Source organism: Chionomys nivalis, chromosome 12 (assembly GCF_950005125.1).
Source record: "Chionomys nivalis chromosome 12, mChiNiv1.1, whole genome shotgun sequence".
Classification (NCBI taxonomy): domain Eukaryota; kingdom Metazoa; phylum Chordata; class Mammalia; order Rodentia; family Cricetidae; genus Chionomys; species Chionomys nivalis.
Window position 1 is genome coordinate 5,054,931 of NC_080097.1, and position 20,580 is coordinate 5,075,510.

Genomic DNA, 20,580 nt, shown 5'->3' on the forward strand with positions numbered 1-20,580 from the left:
GAGTAGAACCATGAAGTTTTAAATCTTAAGGATACATGGGACATCTAATGCAAACAACTTCAACCCCTCAGAGACTGAGGTAGTGTGCTTAGATAGCTACATTTCTGGGAATAAAGAAGGGCTCTCTGGCTGGAATACAAATAGATACCTCAGGGGAAACACACTAAGTCTCTCTAAAAACTCTCTGTCTTTAACTGCTAGGCCTGTTTTTCAAATTATGTGCCAGCAATCTTTGCGTAGGAAGCCTTGAGCGTACAGAAATATGAAATTGTTCTTACAACATCTCTTCCAACGAGAGAGTAAGATGACTTGAGAATCTGGAGCAGATGATGTGTTCAACATAACACTAGCAGGTGCTGGGGAGGCAGCTCAGCGGCTGGTAGCACACGCAGAGGACTGGGTTTGGTGCCCAGCACCCCTAGCAGTGGTTCATGGCTGTAGCTGACTCCGGGTCAGGGGACCTGACTCTTTTCTGGCCTCAGCAGGCACCACCCACACATTCAGTGCACTTGCATGCATGGAGATAAAGCACTCTCGTACAGAAATAAAAATAGACAGTTTTAAAATTTAAAAGATAAAAACAAAAAACAAATAAGTAAAAAGAGCAGGTACAAGTAAGCACCTGATCGTGGTTCTGCTGTCCAGGTAAGGAGAGAAGATGAGGCTGTGCACGGCCGCTAACACGGGGCGACAGTTGTCAGACCTTATTATCTGACTCTGGATGTAGTTCTAGGTCATGTGTTCATACATGTATGACACAAGATTCTTAGGTTAGATTAAGCATGCCAAGCTTACCACATGGAGATATCTCAAATTGTTGAATTTTATGATATATTTAAAGTCTAAATGACAATTTGATTCAGACTCTAGCATATTAATTATTTTCTGTAGGATCTTCCCAACAATATGATTTATCAAGTTGCCATCAAGTCTCTTCCTCAAGACTGGCTGTGGTGTGAGACCTGGTGCGATGATGAATCTAAACAAAGAGCCAAAACCATCGATCTGGTGAGTATCGGTGTCTCGTTTGCATATAAGCATGTGTAAAGTGTCCAAATTTAAATGTGCTGTTTTACAAATGAAATGTCTCACACATATTATTACCACACTTCTTCTTTTAGTCTCTTATGAATTAAGTAAAAAGCTGTCCCCAAGACTACTCTCAGGTCTGCTGATGAGTAAGGAAGCAAATATATAAAAATAATCCATGGCAAAGTTCAAAAGAAAGTGCAAATGGACATATGAGACCCTGGGGACTGTGAAAAGAGCATGAATCATGAGCATAGACAGAACAATTCGTGCTGACGGCATAGAACAACGTCAGTCAACTAGGACACTGGAGGGGAGAGAAGTCTGTCTAGGTCAGGAGGCATTTAGAGCGCCACATAAACAAGACCAAAGGGGACATCTCCACAGAATATATAGTTAAAATCCTAAATGTTCAGAACAAAGAAGTATATTGAAAGCTCAGGGGCAAACACCAGCTCCCGTGTTAAGGCAGGCCCATCGGAAGAGAAGCACACTCTCAGTAGATACCATAAAAGTCATGAAGGTTCAGAACAATGTATTCCAGACTCTGAAAGACCATAACTGCCAAGCCAGAATACCAAACCCATCAAAACTAAAGGAGGAAGAAAACATGTCTGCTATCTCTCTACTAAGTAGTGTAGAAGAAGGGAAGCAGGAATGCGGAACACATTTGAATCCTGAGGTTTCCTTAGGAGAAGTTGGTGATGTGTCTTTATCCATGCCTAAGAGACTTAGATGCATGGGTTTCTCATAGCAGTAGCTGCTTGCAGAGAAGGGAGGAGTGGCATGAATTGGGTGTTTGAACAAATCAGTTCCCCCTCAGCAACACTTAGGAATTAAGTGACACAGGGCTGTAGAGATGCTAAGAGGTTAAGAGAGGGCAGAAAGCGCCTGCATTCTTTGTGAGATATCGCAAGAATAGTCTTTAGCCCATGCTAATATGTTGTTAATATTGCTCCTTTCTGAAAGCTCTTAAGCTGGGCCTACTCAGTTCTTCCAAGATCCTACCAAGATGGACCACTTACAGTCCACTTTCCTAGTCCAAAGTGTAACACACTTCCTCCAAAAGTTATATGGGTTAGACCTGTTCAGAGCAATAGACCACTCCCTGGTACCAACTTCTGCCTTAGTTACTGATTGATTGAAAGCATAATGCAGCCCCTGGCATTCATACTTGGGGCGCCAATGCCGCACCAATGGAGCAGAAAACTCCATCTCAAGACCCCTTGCCCTGAATTGCCTTGGTCCAGACTCCACCTCTGGAAAAGCCCACCAAGCGCTGACCCCTTCCCAGGGAGGGTCAGGACCACTCCCACGGGCTATTTAGGCTGCCAACAAGAAAAAAAACACATGCTCTTTGGGTTTTGCGTGCCCCTCCTTCCCCCGCCATGTTTTTCTGGCCACCCAGGAGTGCTGCAATAAACATGGGCTTTGATTCTGTCTAATTGGAATTATTTGCCTCAGTGGAGAGGCTCATCTTAAGAATATTCCTAGCAGTTACTTTTCTTTTTTTTTTTATATTTATTTATTTATTTATTATGTATACAATATTCTGTCTGCGTGTATGTCTGCAGGCCAGAAGAGGGCACCAGACCTCATTACAGATGGTTGTGAGCCACCATGTGGTTGCCGGGAATTGAACTCAGGACCTCTGGAAGAGCAGGCAGTGCTCTTAACCACTGAGCCATCTCTCCAGCCCCTAGCAGTTACTTTTCTATAGCTGTGATGAGTCATCAAGCTAACTTTTAGAAGAGACACCATGCCCATGGCAATTCTTATAAAGGAAAATATTTATTTGGGGTGGCTCACATCCAGTTCAGAGGTGGGACATGGCAGCACGCATGAAGACATGGTCCTAGAGAAGTAGCTGAAACAGGAAGTGGACTGTGTGTCACATTGAGTGAAGCTGGAGTTAAAGAGACCTCAAAGTCTGCCCCTATGGTGACATGTCTTCCAATAAGAACACACCTACTTCAACAAAGGCTACCCCTCCTAATAGTGCCACTCCCTTTGGGATTGTGGGGGCTAGTTACATTCAAACTACCACATTAACTTACAGAGAAAAAATTTTACTGGATGCTTACAGTTCTGGAGGGTTAGAGTCCATGAGCACCATGGAAGAAGGAGCATGGCTGCAGCCAACCAAGCATGGCACTGAAGCAGTAGCTGAGAGCTCAGTTCTTGATGCACAAGCACAAGACAGAGGGAGATGACTGGGAATGACATGGGCTTTTGAAACCTCAATGCCCACCCTCAGTGACACACCTCCTCCAATAAGGCCACACCTCCTAGTTCTTCCCAAACAGTTCCCTAGACTAGGAACTAAGCATTCAAGTATATGAGCCTTTGGAGGCCATTTTTATTCAAACACCAAGGAGCTTACTAGTGAGAGAGTAAGGCTCCTCTATAGGGGAAGCATCTTGGAAGTACGGGCACCATTGAGTCAGTATGCTCATTAAAGGACACGGCAGAAACTTGGGTGAGTCATGGAGAAGGGCCGTGTTCTGGTATGCAGGATGTCCCAGCCACAAGGTGTCCCTTGCCTCCTCTCAGTTCCCATCACATCCTCACTTAGAGAGCTCCCAGGCAAAGGTGAGAGATAACTCTGAAATCCCTGGCCTCCAGCAAAGACATTCTCAGACTGCTGCTGTGGCCTCCAGCCACCTCCCTGGCTCCTGGCTCCCATTCTCATTCTCATTGTTGTTGAAGTTGTGATCCTTTCAGCATATGATTGTGTCCCTGATGTCCAGGTCCAGACTCACCTTGTCTCCCAGTCATTGTGGTCCCACTGGCAGCATTCAGACAAGACTAAGTGTGGTGTAGATGGTCTCGGTGAATGCAAAATAAAGCAGAGCATTGCCATCTTCATGAGGCAAGAGTAGATGTTGGCCAGAAACTCTCACCCTAGTCTCCGTACTGAGCATGCTCTGTACATTTTTATGTGCAGTAGACAATTCTAGTGCAGAAGAGGACACATTGGTGATGCAATGCATTCCCCAGAAGGGTGTGTCTTTGTTCTTTCCTGAGAGCCTCCTGGTGTGCTCAGTTCTCAGACTGGTGGTCAGTGATTACATCTGTGCTGCTCCAGTCCTCAGCGTCACAGGCAGCTGGCTATAACCAGGGTGTGGTTGTGCTTACATCAGCCCTAGTGACATACACCCTAAGGGTCTCAAGTATTTCCTTTATTTCTCCCAAAATGTGGTCTTTTTTCTAACAAATTTTGTTTGAACTTTTAGTGCAATAATCCCAAAACAAAAGAACCCAAACTGGAAGCTGCTGCAAGGATTGTCCCAGAATGGGTCAAATATGACACAGAAATACGAAAATTATTAGATCATCTTGCAAATAAGAAAAGCACAAGTAAGTGATTGCATGTGAGCCATGTGCTGTGTTAATAAGATCAGGGTAAGTCACAGACTCTAGTGAAGCCATGAAAGCACTGTCAGTACTTCATTGGGAAAGTATGCGACACGATTAAAAATTATATTTCAGGGACCGGAGAGATGACTCAGCAAGTAAGAACACTGCTGCTCTAGCAGAGGACTCAGGGTCAATGCCCAGCACCCACATGGTGGGCACAGCTGTCTGAAACTCCCGTGCCAGGGGACCTGGTGCCTTCCTTTAAGTTCCGTGAACACTAAGCATGGTACATATTCATATCTATGCAGGCAAAAAAAACACATCAAATGAAATAATAAATCTAATTAAAAAATTCAAATAATTTTTTTAAAGAATTTCTCTTTACATAGGCTAAGCTCACAAATTATTTATTAAAATGTATATTAATTATATATATTCGTGGCTTTCTCTGAAACATTTAAGCACACCTAAGACAGAGAATATCACTTTAACTCTAATTTTTATATAAATGAGCAGTATAACATGATTTTTAGGAAGCGTGTTTACTAAAAACAGTTGTTAAAAATAGAGGAACTTTTATCTCTAAGATTATATTGAATTTCTCAAATATGAAAGTGGTCAAAATTAATCAAAATGCCTTTGATAGCTCACAAAGAAGCATTGCCTCCTACCTTGAGAATTGTCATATATAACACAGACTGCCCTTGTTCCTGGTCCTAGTCTCTTAGTAGTGAGTTGAATGTTGTGGACTTGGTTTTGTCATTTCTCCTGTTCACAAAGCTCCGTTATCTTGCCATTTCTCTGCTGAATGTAGTCATTCAGCAATGTTTGTCTTTCTAGGAGTTTACTTACTTCATCCAAGACACCCAGTGCTTGCTGTACAGTTTCTTATAGTACTTTGTGTTTGTTTTCTCTCTTCTGATAAATACATCTAACTGCAGCCTCCTCTCCCTCCACTCTTCCCCGTTACCTCCCCCACCTCCCCTTCCCCCAGATCCACTCCTTCTCCATTTCTCTTCAAAACTGAGCAGATTCCCAGTGATATCAACCAAATGCAGCCTAACGCGTCACAAGACCAGGCACAACCCCTCACATCAATGCTGGACAAGGCAACGCAGTGGGAGGGAAAGGGTCCCAAGAGTAGGCAAAGTAGAGACAGCCACTCCCACTGCTAATAGTCCCGCAGAAGCCTCAGGGCAAACAAGCATAGTGTATATCAGAGGGCCTGTCTAACCCATGCAGCTCCGTGATTGCTGCTTCGGGCTCCAGGAGCTCTCATGAGCCCTGCTTAGGTGATCCTGTGGACTCTGTTCTTCTGGTGTCCTTGATACCTCTGACCCTACTTGGATATTAGTGCTCTATTGAATATAGGGCTGATGAAATTTTTTTCACGTAGTCTGCTATTTTGTCCTATTGGCAGTGCCCTTTGCCTTACAGAAGTTTTTCAGTTTGATGAGGCTCCATTTATTAATTGTTGATCTGCACTATTGGCATTCTGTTCAGGAAGTTGTCTCCGGTGCCAGTGTGTTCAAGGCTATTCCGGTTCAGTGTTTATGTTGGGTTCTTAGATCCACTTGGACTTGAGTTTTGTGCAGATGATAGATGGATCTATCTGTACTCTTCTACATGCTAGCACCCAGCCAGACCAGCACCATAGTTGAAGATGCCTCTTTTTCCTATTATTTATGGCTTTTTTTAAATCAAAAATCAGGTACCAATAGGTGTGTGGATTTATATCCAAATTTTGATTTGATTCTGTTGATCAACATGTCTGTTTCTATGCCAACACTGTGAAGTTTTTATTACTACAGCTCGACAGCAGAGCTTGATCAGGAGTGGTGAAGCCTCCAGAAGTTCTTGTATTGGTCAAGATTGTTTTAGCTAGCCTGGGATTTTTTTGTTTTGCCTTATGAGTGTTATCACTTCAGGTTCTGTAAAGAATTGTGTTGGAATTTTGATTGGGCTTGTGTTTACTCTGTAGATTGCTCTTGGTAGGATGGCCAGTTTTACTATGTTAATTTTACCTATCCATAAGCATGGGAGATCTTTCCATCTTCTGTATCTTCTTCAAGTTCTTTCTTCAAAGACTTGAAGTTTTTGTCATGCAAGCTTTCACTTGCTTGGTTAGAGTTAACCCAATATGTTTTATATTATTTGTGGCTATTGTGAAGGATGTTATTCCCTTAATTTTTTCTCAGTCTGCTGTGTGTAGAAAGGAGGCCTTGTAACCAGTCACTTCGATGAAGGTGTTTATGAGTTGGATTCCCTGGTAGACTTTTTGGTTTCTCATGTAAACTATCATATCCTCTGCAAATAGCACAATGACTTCTTTACAGTTTGTACCCCTCCATCTCCTTCAGTTGTCTTCTTGCTCCAGCAACTTCAATAGCTATAGTGAGTAGATATGGAGAGAGTGGACAGCCTTGTCTTGTTCCTGATTTCAATGGAATTGCTTTGAGTTTTTCTCCATTTAATCTGATTTTAGCTGTAGGTTTGCTTTAAATTGCCTTTATTATGTTTAGGTATGTTTCTTGTATGCCTAATCTTTCCAGTACTTTTATGATTGGGCGTTGGGTTTTGTCAAAGACATTTTCAGCATCTGGCAAGGTCACCATGTGGTTTTTTTCTTTGTTATTTGATGGATTACATTGACAATTTCCATATGTTGAACCATCCCTGCACCTATGAGATGAAGCCTACTTGATCATGGCAGATGATCGCTCTTTTGATGAGTTTTTAGATTCGGTCTGCAGGTATTCTTGTTGAGTGTTTCACACCCATGTTCATAAAGGAAATCGGTCTGTAATTATTTTTCTTTGTTGAATCTTTATATGGTTTGGGTATCAGGGAAATTAGGGCCTTCATAGAAAGAATTGGACAATGTTCCTTCTGTTTCTGTCTTCTCTGAAAAGTATGATAGAATTCTGTGCTAAAATCATCTGGCCCTAGGCTTTTTTGGTTGGGAGACTTTTAATGTCTGTTTCTATTTCCTTAGGATTTATAGGTCTATTTAATTTGTTTATCTGATTTTGATTTAACTTTGGTAAGTTAATTAAGAAAATTATCCATTTCTTTCAGATTTTCCAGTTTTGTGAAGTACAGGTTTTTCAAGTATGACCTTATGGTTTTCTGGATTGCCTCCGTGTCTGTTATGTTCCCCTTTTTGTTTCTGATTTTGTTAATTTGGATGTTCTCTCTGTATGTCTTTTGTCTTCAGTCAGCCCAGACAGCATATCTGTGTTCTTAAAGACCTCTGTCGAGTATCGTTTTTCTTGAGCTACATGAGATTTTTAACCCTATGTCATATTTGTTTATATAATATTTTAATTTTATTTGCAAAATTCTATTTGTGTTTATATATGTGTATGTGTGTGTGTGTTTCTTGTTCTCATAGACTTGTGTGCATTCACATTTTTAGGTGTTTAAAGAGACACATATTTATGATGTGGTAGAATGGGTGCCAAAATGTCCACACTGAATGACACAGTTTTAGAGAGTGAATTAACAGCAAGTCTCTGTCAGAACTTGGACTCTCCATATATAACGTATATAGTATATCTAGTATGGATATCTTCGTGACACTGTAGGATGGTTTTATGAGATTTCCAAATCTGACTGCACCTTTGCTTCCCTGCAGTGTCTGCGCATGATGAGCTCTAGCACTGGGTTCCGGAAGATGAACTAGGATGGAATTCTGCCACCTGCTGGGCGTTTGTGGAACTGCTAACCAGTAGGCCACTTCATTCAATTTACTGACCTACTATTCACTTTTTATAAACTTTATTTAAAATACTTGTAGAGTTTTAAAATAAACTTAATTTATGTGGTTCACAGATTATTCTTTTAAGATGATGATATTGTTGTTGTTGTTGTTGTTGTTGTTGTTGTTTTACCAGTTAGTTTGATGTCGTCAAATGTCCTGGAAGGTCTTTGAAAGTCCTGGAAGGTCCTCATTGCTGCTTATCCAAACCATCAGCTTCTTTTAGTATTCCAACTTAAGTACACCCGTATTTCCTTACTCACAGAATGTATGTAAATTACAGGAATTCATGCATTTTTAAGAAAAAGCACTCATGGCTTTCTCTCAATTATTAAAAATAATCCAGTTTTATTATCGTTTTTAATGGAAGTCTTGTTGCACTGTGATCATTTATTTAACTTAAATCCTAATCTGGTGCTGTTTACATTGTTTTGAATGTTTTTATTTCATAAAATTATAGGCATATCCATACATGTATGCGTTTTTTAAAAGACTGAATATTTTTTATAGAAACTAAGTAAAAGATGTAAACCTTATAGTCCTATAGAAACTAAGTAAAAGATTTCCCCTGCTGTGTTTAAGTAGATAAATAGAAATAGTAAATATTTTTAACTACTCAAATATTCTATACTTATACCATATTGGGACTAGACTATACTTCATTTAGTGTCATTTAGATCTCATCCACCAAAGTGTGATCAGAGTGTCCAGCCTGTGGCCCTTAGCTCACATGTGCTGTGGGCTGCGTTCATTCTGGGGACGGTTATCAATGAGTCCCAGCACATCTGCAGATGCAGCCTCCTGTGCAGTGTGAGAAGGTTGCACACCTCTGATAGGTCTGCTAGAACCATTGGAATTTCTGACAGCTTGAAAAGCTCTCCAGATTCCTCATGAGAAACATTTACTAAAGCTAGCGACTGCCTAGTGTCCCAGGCACCTTCTGGTTACTTTCAGATAGAGCAGGCCATCTTGAAACCCTCCGTGTAATGAGGAACCCTCTAGAAATGGGCTGTTCATCTCGGGACAGGTATGTATACAAGTTCCATACTGAGACAGAAGCCATCTGGGCCTTGATTCCCTTTAACTCTTCAGTTAGATGATCCACTGTCTTACAATATGTCCTAGAAAATCTGAAAAGCACCCAGTCCATCAGCTTTCTGTGTCTGTGACAAAGGGCTCGGAGGAAAGGCTTTGTTTTCGCTCAGGGTTTCAGTCGCCCGCGTTGCTTTGGGCTCGTGAGAGCGTCAGGGCTGCTGGGAAGCAAGAGAGGGAGAGAATGGGGTTGGGGTCTCCATGCCCACAAGGGCATCAATAGCCTCACTTTTTCCCGCTGGGTCTGATCTCTTAAGAAGGCTGGTAACCAAGCCTTTCAGGATGTGGACCTTTGGGGTATAGTTAAGATCCAAACCTGAGCAATATCCTTCCCCTGACAGTCCACATTCCAATTAAGAGAATACCTTCCTCTGCCTCTTTGCTCACTGTTTTTATTAAGACATTCAATTTCTATTGTAATTAATTTCTGCCTTAAAATATCAGATTTCATAGTTTCCTTCTATCATATTGAGATTTGAAAGACTAAGTTTACATGTCTCATTTCTAGATTAGCATATATACTATATAATCCAGATTTTTGAATTATGTATTTATTTGCAAAGACGTTCTTTTTTAAAGAACTGGCTAGTTCTACGCCAACCTGACAAAAATCTAAAGTCATCTGAGAGGAGGAAACCTCAGTTAAGAAAATGCCACCATAAGATGGAGCTACAGGCAAGGTTGTGGGAAATTCTCTTAATTAGTAATAGATGGGGGAGGGCCTAGCTCACTGTGGGTGGTGCCATCCCTGGGCTGGTGCTCCTGAGTTCTAGAAGAAAACAGGCTAAACAAGCAACGAGGAACCAGTCAGTGTTGTCCCTGTGGCACAGCGCTGCAGCTGAACCTGCTGTTGTCTTAGCTCCTGACTGTGGCTCTGCGGCAGCTGCCACACTGCTAAGGCCAAGGCCAGTGGGACTTCTGTGTCCCGCCGCACTGCCTCTGCCACTGCTGCCAAATACAGCTTTTAACTAAGTCTCTGTTGTTCTACTTTATCAATAAAGACCCGGGAGCCAGATGCCAGGGTGAAAACCAGCTAGCTCAGAGAGGCAGGGACAGCATGCCTTTGTTGCCTCCCTGCAAAGGGAGCTTCTCTTCAGCTACCCCAAATGAAAAGGACTACCAACTTCAAAGACCCTTCCTATACTTCCTGTTTCTCTGTCTTCCTGACGTCCTCTTATGCTCTATAACTTTTTGGGGGGGGGGGTAACTGGTTGCTTGCCCCACCTCTCAATCTATGGTTGATTTTACTTAATCTTTTAAAAGGATATATAATAGGGCTGAACCATGCCACAACTAGAGGTTTTTTCCCCAGTAAATAATGCATCGTCAGGCTTCAGTGTGATCAAATATCCTACAACAAATCAGCACCTTTACATGGCCTCTGCATCAGCTGCTGCCTCCAGATTCCTACACTGATTGGGTTTCTGTCCTGACCTCCTTCAGTGAACAGTGATGTATGTGGAAGTGTGAGTCTAACAGACCCTTTCCTCCCCAAGCCGTTTCGGTTGTGGTGTTCCATCACAGCAATGATGATCCTAACTAGGGCAGGAGTATGTTAGTACAGCGATAGACCTGACCATAACTAGGGCAGGAGTATGTTAGTACAGCGATAGACCTGACCATAACTAGGGCAGGAGTACGTTAGTACAGCGATAGACCTGACCATAACTAGGGCAGGAGTACATTAGTACAGCGATAGACCTGATCATGCTGTCTTAGGGAGGATTATGGAAGGACCTTGAACTCTGATCTAGAAAACCATTAAGCGTGAGAGCTCAGTGTGCTGTGCTCTAGGAGCTTGGAAGACAAGAATCTTGAAAGCAGTGCAAACTGTTGGAGGCCTGGCTTGCGAGATTTCCTGGGAAGCAAAAACCCTCCTTGGGCGCTTGTGTGAGGTATCTGGCATCTGGTGAAATGGAGCTAAAGAGTTTGCTGTGGTTAGGAAGAAAACAGAACCACTGAAGTAAAACCTTTATTTTGCTTTGAACAATGGATGCTGGCCAGCTGTGGTTAAGAGCCCAGCATCAGTAAGGTGAAGTCTTCTGGGAAGGGTTTCCAGAGAGTCTGCGCACAAGCTGTGTTCCAGAGGCGGAACAGGCGGACCATGTGCTGGCAGTCAAGCTTGGCAATGTGAGATTGGCAGCTGGTACTGAGTTTGAAGGCATGAAGGGGTCATGGAGAACAGCTGAGTCTTGGCATTGTGAGAGGGCAGGAGAGGCCATTGGAGAAGGTGCAGCCTCAATAGCAGTTGAAGTCTCAGAACTGAAGGGTCCATGCAGAGAACCTGAGGCTGGGCACCATGAAGAGAGCCCAGGAGAGGCTACTGGTCAAAGTGCAGCCCATTGCAGCAGGAAATCCCAGCATTTTTAGGACGCCAGTGCCATGGACAACCACTACCACCATCAGCAGCTGAGTCTAGGAGACAAGCTGTGTGCACTGCAGAGCCAGAGGAGTGACCCAAGCCCCTTGGAAGAGTCCAGAAGATTGTGAGTGAATCCTAGATACTAAACACTGAGTAATTTATAATGTTAAAATTTGGTATTATTTTTATCTAATTGTGACTAGTTCTTCTCTCTTGAAATGAAGTATTTAACTTACCTTTTACTTTATAGGACCCCACACTTGACTTTTGACTTTAAAAGACTTTGGGTTTTTTTGTTTGTTTGCTTGTTTTAAGATTGAATTTTTAGTGTGTTTGAATTAGTAAGTGGTTTTTTGTTGTTGTTGTTGTTTGTTTGCTTGCTTGTTTTAAGACTGGATTTTTAGTGTGTTTGCATTAGCGTTTTTTGTTTGTTTGCTTGCTTAAGACTGAATTTTTAGAGTGTTTGAATTAGTAAGACTGTGCACTGTGGGACAATCCTTTTGTAGCCTGTGACTATGTGTTGTTCTCATTAGAGTATAAAGAGCTAATTCCCAATAGCTGGGCAGGACAAGGTTAGGCGGGATTGGTGGACAGGGAAAGAGTGCAGGGGAAGGAGGCAGTCACCAGGAACCACCAGCCAGCCCCAGAGGAGATAAACATGCCATGCTGAAAAAGGTACCACTATGTGGTAGAACATAGATAAGAAATAGAGCTAGTTAGTAACAAGCCTAAGCTATCAAGCAAGCATTTACAATTAATAATAAGTCTCTGTGTGGTTGTTTGGGAGCCGCTGGTGGGACAGAGCTGACTTGATGGACACAAAAAAACTCTGCCTACAATTGTGGGGCTTTTTAAGTTTGTAAAATAGTTTATATTGTGGTGTTTATGTTAATGTGTATCTTGGGAATGAACAAGAAAGGTTATGACTTTACTGAGATGTGTGTGTGTCACACTGGCAAGGGATCAATTGTGCTGGATGGTTTATGTCAACTGGACACAAGCTACAGTCGTCTGAGAGGAGGGACCTCAATTAACAAAATACCAGGGCTTTAGGTGCACCTGTAGGGCATTTTCTCAATCGATTGCTGGGTTGGGCCCAGCCCATTGTGGGTGGTACCATGCCTGGGCTGGTGGTCCAGGGTTCTGTAAGAAAGCAGAGCAAGCCATGGGAAACAAGTCAGCAGCAGCCCTGCATGGCCTCTGCATCAGCTCCTGCCTCCAGGGTCCTGCCCTGACTTCAGTGATGAACAGTGAACTGTAAATCCAATAACCCTTCCCTCCCCAAGTTGTACGGTCATGGTGTTTCATCAGTAATGGTCACCCTACCTAGGACATGGCCCCGTTGAGAATTCTATTATGTTAAACTCAGTGAATGTGCGCTACTCGAGTAAGCCAGGGGAGGACGCAGTGATGCTGAGGGCCGTCTGGGTCTATGCTCCTGGTCACTGTGTCCGTGATCCTGAAATCTGGCTCTCCCATGCAGGCACACTATGAAATTTTAACCAGAAAAGATCCTGGAAAAAGCACAGTACATTTGTAACTGAGTGGTTTCCACTTTCTCCCCTCAAGGAGAACTGTGAAGCACGACCAGGCTGAGGGGACCAGGCTGAGGGGACCAGGCTGAGGGGACTAGGCTGAGAGGAAGAATGCACTGACCTTTACGGAGGTCAGTGATTCAAGTAGGCCCTACCTAGAAGCTGAAAACTTAATTTTCATAGCACTCAGATGCAAATGGTTTCCTTTCAGAAATGTTCACCACTTAGCTCTAGTTTACCCTGAAGTCCCTAATAAGGTAAAATCAAAGACACTCTCATCCATGCCAGCTAGAGAAGATAAAAGTCAGACACTTCATTAATATTAGAAACAACGACTAATTAGAGGAAGCTTATACCTCTGTGCCAAGTCCTAATTCCAGCCCCATAGACTGCCTGGCTCTACCCACAAGCAGCTTCCAGAAAACCAGCCATCACTGCAGGGCAAGGCAGAACTTGCTCAGTGATGAAGGCATGGCTAACTCTTCAGAAAAGCTTTCTTTGCTGAAATACTACCAGTAAAGCAGCTTATACAGCTGACACATTTTAGTGACCACTCAAAGGTACTGATGAGCCTGTGCTTAGAGTTGAAGTCTACGGCGGCCCCTAGTCACTATCTTGATCGCTGCTGTGACGTTAGTGGGTTTAAGTGACTGCTGGCTTAAAATGAAGCACCTAGAGGAGTGGGGCTCAAAGCCCATGGCGTCATACAGTTGGGAGAAACAGGCCTCTCGTATCCCAGGGGTTTATGGCCTAAAGCCCCAGATAATCATCCAAGATCAGCCTGGGACAGGGGCTGAGGTCAGTGATGCAGACTCTCCAGGAAGCAGAAGCAAGACGATTACAGAAAACTGAGAAACAGCGACAAAATGACTTCAGGAGGAAGGAAAATCCCCAACAAGGAAGTCACCAAACGCCTTTGTCTAGGGATTTTTGTTTCTTTGGGGTCTTGGCAGAAAACGGACAAAAGCAGCTAAATGTGCATGCTGATTCTGTGTGCCATGTGCACATCTCCCGTGGAAGGAACTGCCCCCAAAAAGGAAAAAAGACAGGGTCTGGGGTCTAGAGTCCTCGGGATAGGAACTGAAGGCCTTGAGATAACTGCATACTTTTAAAGGACCATGAAGCCCAAATCTGAGAGTGGTAACAGTGCCTGCTCAGGGCCAGCTTGAGGCTGAGAAAAGAATGACTATCGATGCCCTCTGCTTCCGGCGTCAGGCAGCACTGGCCTCTGCAGCTGCTGACTGCTTCTACACTATCATCAAGACTGCCACTAGGGATTTGGAAAGCTTCTATATTCCTGTAAAAGTTGAATACACATTTATTACAGTGCTCCTTCAACACTGAAGAGATAACTGAGCTAGAAAGCTGGCTTTGTTGCTCTACAGGTCTACCTCCTGGATGTGCTGTGGTGCCGTCCTGCAACTGTGCCAACAGACACGAGTAGTAAGAGTCAGATGAAGCCACCTGTTAGACTTTAATATTAAAGTAGAAAAAATAATTCACTATTTTAAGTTCAATTTTCCTAGGACTTGGTGAGTTAAAAAAATTTTAAACATATCTACATGCTCCGACCTTCCCTGTAAACTCGGTCACTGATTTTGTGTGCAGTAAAGTTGAAAACAGACTTCTAGGATGGACTGTCTTAGAGTTTTAACTAAAAGGTTAAACATGAAACAGAAGCAAGAAAGTAGTGGCTGTGACCATAAATATTTTTATTAAATGTGAAAATACACGGGCATAAAAATATTGCCCATATTCATAGACATGTATGAGCCCCAGTTTGAAATAATTTTAGTTCCTTTTTTTCATTAAAACACTAAATAGAGATGGATTGTTAAGTCTGTCCCATTTAAAACAAATGGAAACTTAAGAGTAATAATTTAACTTCTCAAACATCTCTGATTTTGACTTGCCCTGTGCCCTGTATTCCTTTGCACAGGTAACTATTTTGTCCACATGTAAGTGCAATAAACCTGTTGTGACTGCACACAAAGCCACGCAGTGGCTAATTTTACTCTTAAATCATTCAGCAAATGAGATCGTCTGTTAAAAAATTATCTGCCCCTCCTAACATCATTTGAAATTACAGAATAAATTCTGCCACTAACAGAAAAGGAAAGACAGGATCTGGAAAAATCAGTTCTTACGTCATCACCTGCCTCCTCCATCCTGCATCACTATAGGGACATCAGATCCACTCAAGGAAACTCTCCTGACATCACCTGACCCGTGTGTGTCTTACTGAAAACACTGTACCGGCCATCACGGGTGCCGTCTCGAGGCAGCTGGGCACCCACGATGGCCTGAGCAGTGTCTTCTAGACACCACCTCTCACCTCCTCCTTCTTCATGGTGAGTGACAACTTCTGACCAAGCCAAGGCCTTTACGTGGGCATGCCATCTTCCGGGGTAAGCAGTGGTGACAGTGACCTTCAGTTCCCAATAACCCTCTCGCACTCTTGCGCCGTGTCTAAGTTTGGGACTTGCAAAGCAGGGCCTCAAAGCCGCCGTGAGCGCCTACTGCAGCCCACATTCTGAGCTCCGGTCATGAGCCACACGGCCTGCTCACAATTCTTAAACCCACTCATCCTCAGAGCTCCAGTGGTTAAGCTGCACAATTAAAACAGACTTTAGCACTATTAAGGGAATGTTTCAATGAAGATGCTACATACCACTCCTAGGTTATTCTATTCAAGGTAAAAAAGAGTAAACTTGCAGAAGTGAGAGGTGAAGAAGGTGCCCTTCTGGTGGCAGGCGATTTTTTCCTTCTTCCTACAGTGGTGAGCACTGGATGCAGCCAACGACGGTGCACTTAGGAAGCTCAGCATGAGGAAGGGAAGGCTCGGAACAGAACAGAGCACCGCGACGGTGAGCTTGATCCCACCTTCCCCAGAATTACCACAAAGGTTTCTGCAGTTCCTAAAACAGAAACCAGGATGTGGAAGTGGCCCTGCAAAAAGGAAAAAGCAGAAAGTGGAGAATGTTTCTCCACTAATGTGGCTTTACAGTGTCACCAGGCAGAAAGGACACTGTTCTATTGCTCATCTGATAGGCTGGCCACCAGGAGACTACCAACAGCATGCATGCTGGAACTGACCATTCACCTACCTCAGTAATCAGCAGAGATCTACCTTCATCTCCCTCCTGACATCTGCCTTTGGCACCCAAGTTTGCAGTGAGAAGACTAATCCTCAGTTACTTAGGGTAGTTACAAGTAGGGAGGAAAAAAACTTAAAACCCTCAGGGAAGCAAATTAGGAGGCACCAGATCTGGACCACAGGTCCACACAGCCCAACCTCAACCGTGTCAGAATCCTCCAGCTCCGTGCTACTGGCAACTCTGCATCCGCTCTAAGTGGGAGAGTGAGAGCGTGGTGCTTCCTTGGTTCTGCTGGTGCAAAGTGACTTTGGAAAGCAGAGCTGCCTTCACTGTCGGGACGTGTCCACAACAGGAGTTGGACAGAACAGCTGCGAGTTAACCTGAGATGGCTGAGACATAAAACCATGCCATTCACTGTTCCATGCTGGCTGGGCTTTACCTGTTTAGTGTTTTGGTGGGGACCTGGCCTGGAACTCATCATGTAAACGAGGCCTTCTCCTCGTCTCTAGTGCGGTCAGAAGTGTGTGTTACCACACATGGCCTGATGTGAATTTGGGGACACTGAAGCAAAATGAAAGTGGTTTTGAAATGCATTGTTGTGTTTATTGGTAAGAAACAGGCTCCTAAGTACAGGCAAAAAGCACTTAAATGTTTTGCCCAACTCAACTATGTGACTTATGTTTGTCCATTTTAAAAATCTTTTTCTATATATGCTTAAGGGTATGACTATAGGTTAAGAAAATGATTTGTGCTTGGATGCTACCTTCATGCCTCCCACAATTTAACTAAAATGATTAATCTCATAAAAACAATATATTAGACCTTTATACTTAAAATACTTCACAATGTTTCAAAAAAGAAAAACAACTTTCTAGAATAAAGGTAATAATTCTTACCTAAATAATTCTTTTACATTTTCAATGCAGCATCAGTAGTTCATAAATATTCAATGTTCTTGATTTAGTAACAGGTTTTTAGGGCAAAAATTATCCAGTATACAAATTCTGAATAGTATATTTCTTAAAGAGGTATCTGCTTAAAAAGCAAGAGGATCTGTCGGGAGGAGATGGGCAATGTCATCTTACTGATGAGATGTGAGCAAACACAGAGCGGAACAGATTTGCAAGCCTACACTTTCTTCTCAGCAGAACAATAAACATCAGTCCTAGTGAGGCAGATCTACGGAGCAAACACCCAACAAACAATACAGCCAAAACAACTGGGCTACATGTGAGAGACACTGAGACGCCGCCTCGCTCTCCTGCTCCAGCTGGGAGTGAGCTGCTGATGCTGCCGGAGAAACTGCACTTTTAGGGCACTTCCGCACTTCAGCTGCTCAGTGTGTCAGCCTGACCTTCAACACACTCTCCAGGACACCACTGAGTCTTTCACAGACCGAACTTTTTAACTTGTTCTGGTTAACATTTTAAGAGAGGATCTGTAAGTTTTAACAAACTCAAGAGAGACAAAACAACAAAAATACATCCTCAGCTTCAAAGCATAGTCTACACCTGGGCACCCCACCCGCACAAGATGGACTGTCTCCCAAACGATGATCTCTGCACTTCCTGCCGGGACAGGAGGAAATCCTTGCACGTGACTGGACTGACCAAAACCTAAGCACAATTGTCCCGAAGGACATCGTCTTAAGAATACTGAGACCCAATCCGTTCTCCCCCTCACGGTCACTATGCAAGGCTGTTCAGAATCTGGCTGCTCCAGTTTAAATATATATATATATAAAATGCTGTTTGAACACCACCACAGGACAAATGCCCCACACCACATCCCCCAGGCAACACAAGATGAGCACATGCTGCCTTGTCAGAAACGGCCCCTTGCTCCCTGCCTCGGCAGGCCCGTCAAGTCTACAGTACGAACAGCTCTTTTCCTTGAAACAACTCTTTGGTCACGGACAAACTCAAAGTTTTGTTTCATTTTGTTTCCATTAGAATCCCAAAGTTGCTTTGTTTTGAATGTTAAGAAAATAAAGAAGAGGAGCAGTAAAACAGCTGGTTTAATTGAAGTGGAATTTAAATCTGAACGGTCCGCCTGAGCTGAAGGGGTTGAACCCCTGCCATGAGTTCCAGCTCCTGTGGAAGGGGTTGCCACCACCTCCTTGTTGACTCTCCGCATCCAGAGGATCTTCTCCATCATCAAACTTCTTTCTCATTTCTAGAAAGGAAAGCAGCAAATGAAGACCCACGTGTTATCCCAAGGTATAGGTACGAGGCTTTGATGCTCCCCTACTTTCCCATTCCCATCCTGAAGAAAACCACTGCCAGGAGAACTCCCAGAGCCATGCTCTTTACAAAACAGCAAGTCAGTCCTCATCTCCTACAGGAAGTCCATCTCCAAAGCATAAGGAGCTACTTTGCCCAACAGGTGAAACAACCGTCCATAAAGCTCATTTTCCTCCCCAAATATAATGCAGACACATGAAGACCACAATGAGAACCAGGCAAAGATGGGGTGGGAAGCCCCCCTAATATCACCAAATCCCTCAAGACCCCTGACTCTGGCCCAACTGTTATACTACACTTGAGGACAGTATAGGCATTCTGCATCCGATAACAGAACAGGTAAACTGTACCTACTGTTTCCAATAATGAAGTGCACCTGTCCCCCTTAGTAGAATACAAATTACTTAGGACAAAGGACTACTTAAATTCTGTACTATAAATGGATGTACAGAGAAGATTTGCTCGGGGGGCATAACTTGATTTCCTCTTTGTTGAAGCTGCCTAGCTCAAATTAGAACACCCATCTCCACACGTACAAAAAGTCATGAAAAGCAGTGTGTACAAATTCTTAGCCTGTCTCCTTACTTTCCAGACCAGATTCACATATATATCAACCCAATCATCTGTTCATGTGACTTAGGGCAAGATGGCTGCTAACATCCACAGGGCACAACAGGCCTAGCTAGACATCTACTCTCCTCTTTTTGTAAGCCGGCCCGACACACTGGCTTCCTCCCCAGGCTCCTGACACATCGGGGAATTTGGTGCAGAGAACCACCCATCACTGAGCTAAGAGACTAGTAGGGTCTAGGTGTGTTGTGCTCAGTGTTGTGCTTTCCTATGACTGCTAGAGAAAAACAAGGCTAAGAACTTGTCCAGATGAGGAGAACGCAGCCCACACTCACCAGTGGAGCTGCAGGGCTGACAGCCAACCACAGTCCTCCCGCTCACCCGCCTTGTTCTACAGTTCACCTCTGCCCTTGGAGTGGGAAAGGAACAGGAGCCGTTCATCCCAACAGCACTACTCCAAGAGCAGCAGACGCTGGGCACAAGGTACCTGGGTCTGAGAGGACTTCTTTAGCAGCTGCTATGTCAATGAACTTTTTCTCTGCCTTTTTCTTTTCCTCTTCATTCTGGAAATTATCCGGATGCCACTGAAGTGCTAGTTTTCGGTAGGCTTTAATGATTTCTTGTTTTTTGGCATTTCTGAAGGATGAAGAAAATTATTTACCAATTATCAGAAAGGTCCCAACCTACTGTCATTTAAAGAAAACCTCAGAAGAGCTGTGTTGTAGTCCCCTACCACCCAATCACAGCACTGCAAACACACACTGCAGGCTCTGTGAGTAAGGGATACAGGGAGTGTCACCTGATGACATACAACTCTGTTCTCAAAATTTCAAACATACTGTTCCAGACAGTCAACTTCTCCTTTCTTTTCTTTCTGAGCCCTAGGGGTGGTGGGGAACCTATTGTGTGCACAGCAAACCCCTCAACACTGAGCCACAACCTCAGGCTTCTCAAGATGCTTGCTCGCCAAGCATCTTAGAATATAGTACAGATCTTTACAGATGTCCCTTCTAGATTTCTACAACACCATAGCTTAATTCTTTCTGGGCATAAGAAGATATTCTCACATCAAGATGGTGGTGTACACCTTTAATCCCAGCAGTACTCTAGAGGCAGAGGCAGAGAGATCCTTGTGGGTATAAGGGCTAGGTCTGCATAGTGTCTTTAGGCTAGCCAGGGCTACGCAGCAAGATTCTGCCAATCAAAATAAAGCACGCACATGCACACACACACCTCTGTCAACCCCTTATTTTAGGCCGAGTTTACTTAATAAGACCAAAGCTTAAACTTTGGAACGAAAGATGACAGTCTGAAAAATGAATCTTTTTTCAACAAAACTTTTAGGATTTAATGTTATTTTACGTGTATGGGTGTCTGCCTGCATGTATGACTATCATGTGTGTAATGACAGAAAGCCAGAAGAGGTCAGACTGGAGTTAGAGACGACGGTGAGCCATCGTGTGCATGCTGAGAGCTGAACCTGGGTCTCTGCTAGAACAAGTGCTCCTCACCACTGCACTACAACTTCAGC

The 20,580-nt window shown here is 43.5% G+C and overlaps 2 protein-coding genes across 4 annotated transcripts in view; one reads left to right on the forward strand and one right to left on the reverse strand.

Moving 5' to 3' along the window:
• The window catches only part of Uggt2 (UDP-glucose glycoprotein glucosyltransferase 2), a 106,330-nt gene extending 98,108 nt beyond the window's left edge, over window positions 1–8,222 (forward strand). For all 3 annotated transcript variants that reach the window (XM_057786285.1, XM_057786287.1, XM_057786288.1), the window contains 3 exons: window positions 892–1,008; window positions 4,266–4,389; window positions 8,027–8,222. In XM_057786285.1, coding sequence (XP_057642268.1) covers window positions 892–1,008; window positions 4,266–4,389; window positions 8,027–8,049 — 264 coding nt within the window. In that variant the 3' untranslated portion in view covers window positions 8,050–8,222. The remainder of the gene's footprint in view (window positions 1–891; window positions 1,009–4,265; window positions 4,390–8,026) is intronic.
• Window positions 8,223–14,829: 6,607 nt separating this feature from the next.
• Window positions 14,830–20,580, reverse strand: part of Dnajc3 (DnaJ heat shock protein family (Hsp40) member C3) — a 33,858-nt gene continuing 28,107 nt past the window's right edge. The window contains exons 11-12 of the mRNA XM_057786353.1: window positions 19,537–19,685; window positions 14,830–18,411 (exon numbers count right to left, since the gene is read on the reverse strand). Of these exons, the coding sequence (XP_057642336.1) occupies window positions 18,254–18,411; window positions 19,537–19,685 (307 nt within the window). The 3' untranslated portion in view covers window positions 14,830–18,253. The remainder of the gene's footprint in view (window positions 18,412–19,536; window positions 19,686–20,580) is intronic.